Source organism: Eptatretus burgeri, chromosome 10, assembly GCF_056783735.1.
Source record: "Eptatretus burgeri isolate ZD-2024b chromosome 10, Ebu_testis_v1, whole genome shotgun sequence".
Taxonomy (NCBI): domain Eukaryota; kingdom Metazoa; phylum Chordata; class Myxini; order Myxiniformes; family Myxinidae; genus Eptatretus; species Eptatretus burgeri.
Genome location: NC_140970.1, coordinates 81,124,992 through 81,132,491, shown reverse-complemented (window position 1 = coordinate 81,132,491; position 7,500 = coordinate 81,124,992). Strand labels below are relative to the sequence as shown.

The 7,500-nt window shown below is 41.7% G+C and overlaps 1 protein-coding gene across 1 annotated transcript in view; it reads left to right on the top strand.

The window, feature by feature from the left end:
- Positions 1–7,410, top strand: part of LOC147018964 (membrane-associated guanylate kinase, WW and PDZ domain-containing protein 2-like) — a 41,105-nt gene extending 33,695 nt beyond the window's left edge. Inside the window, exon 3 of the mRNA XM_085899086.1 lies at positions 7,037–7,410. Within this exon, the coding sequence (XP_085755212.1) occupies positions 7,037–7,050 (14 nt within the window). The 3' untranslated portion in view covers positions 7,051–7,410. The remainder of the gene's footprint in view (positions 1–7,036) is intronic.
- Positions 7,411–7,500: the final 90 nt, after the last annotated feature.

Sequence of the window (7,500 nt, the reverse complement as noted above, 5' to 3'; positions counted from 1 at the left end):
ATGTTTGCACAGCTCATATTCAGCAATCAGCTTCTGCTGAGGAATTGTAGTGGCAAGTTCAATGAGAAAATTGAGGTCCCAAGGCATACTTACACAGTGAGTGGGTTCGGATGGAGGGTAGAAGAATTCCTCCATTAGTGCATACATAATATGTAGATAGCTCCTTCCTTAAACACCATCTTTACATTGCCATATTAATCATGGGCAACATAGTTGGTATCATTCCCAGAGTAATCTTGTTCACAAATGGAATCATTTGCCAATTGATCTTTATATGCCTGTCCATTGCATCCTATATGCCTGGTGTTGGCTTAATGGTGAGAGTGGTGGATTTGGGATCCTCGGATCCTGAGTTCAAACCCCACTCGGATGTTGAATTAATACCAGGTGGGGTTGCCTCTGCCTGTCATCCTTCCGAGGTTGGTAAAATGAGTGCCAGCTTGCTGGTATCCTGTGTTGGTGGTGACCCGTCTAGAATTGTGCCCAATAGCCAAGGAGACTGCTTTGGCAGCACCAACGCTCTGCACAGAGTATGGTCCCAATGGATGGATTGCATCCTGATGTTTATCATTTTATATTTACAAGGCCTTTTCAATAAATCTTAGAACATGCAGAGAAAGACCATTACCCAAGTTTAATAAACTACCTTTTTGGTTTTGACATTTTGATTAAGGAATACATTTTGTCACGAGGGCGTTCATAGAACACGATACCCTGCGTAATGTTCAGGTACATAAAGGAGGTTCCTTGCTGTTCACGGAGGTTACATTCTTGAAAAATCCCCATGAATTGCAAATCCGTAAACTTAGGAAGTAATGGGGAAAATAGCGTTTGGAACTTCAACTTTAAAATTTGTCCAAACTGTTGGGTGGTCACTAGACTACCCTTATTCTCAGGTTTTCTGTCTGTCTGTATGTATGTAATGGACAGCTCTGGAGGCCAGAGGAGTCAACCGATTTTGATGAAACTTGACTGGTAGGTTCATACCAGGATCTAGTATGCTTTTGTGCACCGTTGCGATGGACGCCACCATTGCTTAAGGCGCTGTCACACCTTGACGATTTAGCCTTAAGGCGCTGTCACACCTATGCCGACTTATGAAAAATTTGTATAAAACGCTGACACACGTCGAATACGTTATGGGTAAGTTTTGTATACGTTAAGAGCATGCTGAAAAACACTGCCATACGTCGTAGTATGCTGGCTTTCATCGTTGTACTTTGCGGTTGTCCTCAAATTTTAGCATGCTTGAAATTTTACGATATATGCCGGTGTATGACTCACACGTTCTGCTACGCTGGCCATAAGTTGTAGGCACGTTATGCGATCGTTGACACACGTTGACACACGTTACTCATAAGTTGAAACACATCGAGGTAATGTTTAGCGTACCCGAAACTTATTTCTAACGTGTTGTAGGCACGTTACACGATCATTGCACACACGTCGAGGCACGTTATGCGATCGTTGACACACATAGAGGCACGTTACTTGTAAGTTACTCATAAGTCGAAACGCGTCGAGGTAATGCTTAGCATACCCACAACTTATTTCTAACCTATGAGTAACGTACCTCCAATGCATATTGACGTATGTAGACGTATTTGATTGACGTCTTCCGGACGACCACAGAACTTGCTGAACGTGTTTCTAATTTACAGCTACCGTATAATGGCGTATACACAGCGTTTAAAAAAAAACAATAACTTCCGATATTTCGTCACGTGCCGTTACGTCACGTCCGATTGCCTCTTCAGTTTGGTCATGTCTTATTCTTAGTTCCTCCTCTGTGAATATTTTCTGTTTGAGGATATTGTCACGTCGACGTCGAAACTTAAAAGTAAATGTCCGGATATATTTTAAAATTCGTGATAGACTAAAAAAAATTAATAAAAAAACAGCAGGTTCAGATATTTCGTCACGTGCCTTCACGGAACCAAGGAGAAAAAAGAAAATGTGCCTTGATGGAGAAAATAAGTTTCGGGTATGCTAAACATTACCTCGACGTGTTTCAACTTATGAGTAACTTACAAGGAACTTGTGTCGACATGTGTCAACGATCGCATATCGTGCCTACAACTTATTCCCAGCGTAGCGGAACGTGTGAGCCATACGGCGAGTACGTCGTAAAATTTTCAGCATTCTTGAAATTTCACGACGTACGAGACGTACCACGAAATATGACAGCGTACTTCATCGTTTTTCAGCGTGCACTTAACGTATACACAACTTACCCATAAGGTATTCGACGTGTTCCAGCTTGGTTCGGCAAATTTTTCATAGGTCGGCATACGCTGGCTAAATCGTCAAGGTGTGACTGCGTGGTTGACACTTACAATTTTCAGGTGGTTATGATTTAAATCTGCGTGCGGCAAGTTTTTAACAGGCTACGCCACGAGTTCGTCGGCGATACGTGCAGTGCGCTATGCCGAAGTTAAACTATCGTTGCGCATAGATTGTGAATGCCGCCAACAGGCTTAGCATTCGTTGGTATAAGTTATCTATAAGACAACGAAACGTTCTATGCCCGTTACTAATATGTTATGCATACGACCAACACGTTATGAATATGACCAAAACTTTAAAAAAAAACATCAAAATTTCAGCGTACGCGAACGTTTTACATACATTTTTAGGTCATCTCTTCGAGCATGACCTAATGATATTGGTGCTGAGAGGAGAGGTGACGATCCGTCCATCCTTGGTGTTGAGAGGAGAGGTGACGATCCGTCTGTCCGTTCACAATGAAGTTGATCTGGTCATTAGTGATCCTGATAGAGGTCGATGAGACATACACAATGGTATGACTTTCAAGGTCAAGGTCACGAGGCCTTTGAAGTTGCGAAAATGACGATTTTCAAATTCTATCTCTGCCATTTCTCAAGCGATCTTGAATTTGATTGTAGCATATGAATCTATGGGACAATATCTAAATTTGGTCAGGCCGGATTTTCGATATTCGCTTTCGTTTTCATGTCACGTGACTTCAAAGTTGGCAAAAAATGCGAAAATAACGGTTTTCAAAATCTATCTCCTCCTACATTTCTCAAGCAATCTTGAAGTTGATTGTAGCATATAAATCTATGGGACAATATCTAAATTTTGTCAGGCCGGATTTTCGATATTCGCTTTCGTTTTCGCGTCACGTGACTTCAAAGTTTGCAAAAACTGCCCTACCTTCAGGAGGCTATATATTTTCTCGCAGAGATGACCGTCACTCCCGCACGGGGGTAATTTTTATACGTTGCCATTGCTGGCTAAATCGTCAAGGTGTGACAGCGCCTTTACCAACGGGACTTTGAAATTTTTGAAAACATCTGAAAAATATTTTTATATATATTTTTTTCGAAAATCAAAAATCGGCGTTCGCACTTTTATGCATACTCTAATCAACCTCTTTGTCAAAAAATTTCAGCCCGATCCATCAAAAACTGAATGACTAGTATGCAATTATATAGCGACCACCCATGTCACCTACCGGCTTGCCTTTTTGTTTGTATGTAATGGACAGCTCTTGAGGCCAGAGTCAACCGATTTTGATGAAACTTGACTGGTAGGTTCAAACCAGGATCTAGTTGTATGCTTTTGAGCACCGTTGCTATGGACGCTACCGTTGACTTTGAAATTTTTGAAAAAAAATCCGAAAATTTTTTTTATTTTCGAAAATCAAAATCGGCTTCCGGACTTTTATGCACACTATAATCAACCTCTTTGTCAAAAAATTTCAGCCCGATCCGTCAAAAACTTTATGACTAGTTTGAAATTATATTACTATATGCTTTCACCCCCAATTGGCCGTAAGCTGTATCGTGCAGTTTCATTCCACTCATTGGGGGGGGGGGGGGGGGGTAGACAAAACCTTGATAATTTGATAGTATATATCCAAAGTTCTCCACTCAAATAGCTGCAGCTATTGTGTATTTTCATCTTGAAAATCGATGCATTCCCAGCATTCTCTCATTTGAATTTTCTCCACTCTGATCACGTGTGGGCCATGTGACACCTCGACAGCCAATAGATCGGCTGACATCGTACGCAAATTACGTCAGACTGTCATGTGACCAGCTAAGTTGTCCAAGATGGCAGCTGATCGGCAATTTTTGATGAATAAGGCATGAGGACGCTCCCCAATGTATTATTCACCAGGACAATGGAGCGAACGAAGAAGTCAAACGTTTTACGTCTGTAAGATGGGATAAATGGAGAGAAAGTGTCAATAAATGGCTCGTCTTAGACGGTCACGAACGACGTTGAGCCGAGAGTGCCAGCGCGGGACGACTAACTTCGATCATGGGCCTATTGTACCCGGAGTGCCGGTGTAAAGATTTCAAGCTACCCCCCTTTCAAGCTACCTCACGATAGTCAACCACCCGGTGCATTAATTCATCGGCTGACGGAGCTTGAACTGAGGACCCGAGGATCCCAAATCGCCACCCTAACCACTGAGCCAACACCAGGCTATGCACTCAGCATGTCATCTTTCCGAGGTCGGCGAAATGAGTACCATGGTGTTCCAGTGTGATTACTGGTAGAGGAGCACTGCATCAGCGACACAGTCGCGCTTCAAGAAATGATAGCTCCCCCGGCAGCGAAGCTGCCATACGACCACCACCACCACCACAACTAAATTGTGAATTAAAAATAAGCTGTTTTCATTGCCTTTCTTATACATTGATTTCATTGCGTTGTTTCCATAATTGTAAATATAGTCTGAGTTGGTTAAAAATATATACCAGTATGTCTATTTGGATCAACTATATCGAAGAAGGATTTCATAAAAATGTGGCAAAAACTATAACTGAATGAGAAATGCTGATTTCAATTAATAACAATATTAAAATAAAATCATTCATAATAAAATCAAAATCCATTGCAAACTCTTTAAAGGCTGTCACGTGGTCAATGGTTTTTCCCTAATTCGTTTTCAATAAGAATTGAATTACTATTTTTTGTAAATAAACACATAAAGAAACAGTCATAGACTGGTACTTACGAAATAGTCAACTTGATCTCTGACCTTGTCTAATAAAAGCTGTCTCTCGAGAAGGTAGCGACGCAAACCAGAAGTTTCTACGATGATTCTGTACCAAACCATCAAAAATCGTAACGTCGACCGAAGTAAAAAATCTCCATTTCTCCACGCAATTATGCAATATTATTTTATCAAAGTCACAAAACCGTAATATTCGGCCATCCACCAACAATCTTTACCTAATCTGACGGCTTAGCGAGTCAGGCATGCGACGATATCCTTTATTGGGATAAAAAATGACTTTTAAACACCATCTTTATCGAAAACACCATCGGCGTGCACGCAGAAAACCTTTACGTGACTCAACTACTCGCCTGCTCGAGCGCGCTGCACCACGTGACGAGCCGTGACGCGGCGAGTGAAATATTTTTTATACAATCTTAAAACGTCTCCAAAACATCTGATTTTTTTTTTTTTTTTTTTTTTTTTTTATTACCAGAATTTCGACAACCCAGTTTTAAGCATCCTAAGCGATCGCGAAAACTGAAGACAAAATAAAAATCGAAGTTAAAACGAACTCGTAACGTCGACCGAAGCAAAAACACTCCATTTCTCCACATGAATTTATGGAATTATGTTTGACCTCACTGTGACCTTGACCTTTGACCGATTTTGACCAAAATCTAATCGGCGCTAACCATCACCCTCCTGAATCACGTGGTGTAATTTGACATTGGTAGCTTCTTCCGTTCTCGAGTTATCGTGCCTACAAATAAACACACAAACACACACACACAAACAAACAAACACAGAGGACGGAAGTCATCAATATACTTACGATGTCTTTAGATTTCGTAAGTAATGTTTTGAGGGGGGTAATCTGAAATCGTAGGAGGTCGGATGAAATCGATTTCAAGCTACCCCCGGGGGTAACTTGAAATCGATTTCAGATTATCGTGAGGTAACTTGAAAGGGGGTAGCTTGAAATCTTTACACCGGCACTCCGGGTACAATCGGCCCATGATCGAAGTTGGTCCTCCCGCGCCGACACTCCCGGCTAAACGTCGTTCGTGACCGTCTAAGACGAGCCATTTGTTGACACTTTCTCTCCATAAATCCCATCTTACAGACTTAAAACGTTTGACTTCTTCGTTCGCTACATTGTCCTGGTGAATAATACACTGGGGAGCATCCTCATGCCATATTCATCAAAAATCGCCGATCAGCTGCCATCTTGGACAACTTAGCTGGTCACATGATAGTCTGACGTAATCTGCATACGATGTCAGCCGATCTATGGGCTGTCGAGGTGTGACATGGCCCACACGTCATCCGAGTGGAGAAAATTCAAATGAGAGAGCGCGGGGAATGCATCGATTTTCAAGATGAAAATACACAATAACTGCAGCTATTTGAGTGGAGAACTTTTGGGTGCATATGTGTTTGGATATATACTATCATATTATCTAGGTTTTGTCTACCCGCCCCCTTCCCCCCTCCCCCCCGATAAGTGGAACGAAACTTGATTTTCAGGCACTTTCTGAGCCACGGCTGATGGGCTTCCACGTTTGCGTTGGGATTCCCGAACGTAGGGTTAGGGAATCGAACACAAATGATGAATGGACAGTTGCTCGTCATGTTGCTATATGGAACAATGAACGGCAAAAATGTCATCTGATGTGTTCTCTTATCTACATATTTCAAATTCGCCTTAGTCTAGCGAACACCCATGTCACTTACCGGCTTGTACCTTTAATCACCATGTCCTTGCATTGTTTTCGTGCTATTTCTTTACACAAATAAAATAATTATTCAGAACATAAAATATCATATTATTTTCTTGAGTTATGAAAATCATGAAACTTACTTTTAATAATAACGATGATAAACTTGATCAAATAATGTGATAGCGATGATGATGATGGTGATGATAAAGACAAATTCATGGAGATGATTATGGTGATGATGTTGGAGGGTTTGCGGGGGTTATTGTGTTGACTGTCCATGCACTACAAAAATATGTTATTTTCCAGGCTATCTGAATAAAATGCTCGTGTTTTTTAGGAGGCAACTGTTAGGCCCCCTTGGGTTTACAGGTCTGCAGGAGAGTAAAAAGACGACAAAGCTGGGGAGTCTGTGGAGAACCGTTTAATACCACAATGGCGACTGCAGCACAATAAGTCATGTGAGCCACCTGCCAGACCCCGTATGATGCCTGGCATCACTTCCTCTTTACCATTTGCCAAATTGAGGGAGTACCAATGCCGATTCCACACAACCATAGGAACAAACAATACAGATTGTTAAGCAAGGATGCGAGCTACGATAATGGCCAACAGCACATTCCAGTGAGGCCACGATTGTGGCCAACAGCACCCAAGATCATTAAGAAAAAAAATCCGGAAGTTTAGCGCTACTGAAGCAGTCTTACACACCAACCACCCTTGTACACGGTAATAAGACGACATTGAGTTGCAGTTGAGGAGATGGAGGCTTTATTGATCAGTCCATCGCCTTTATGGCGGCCT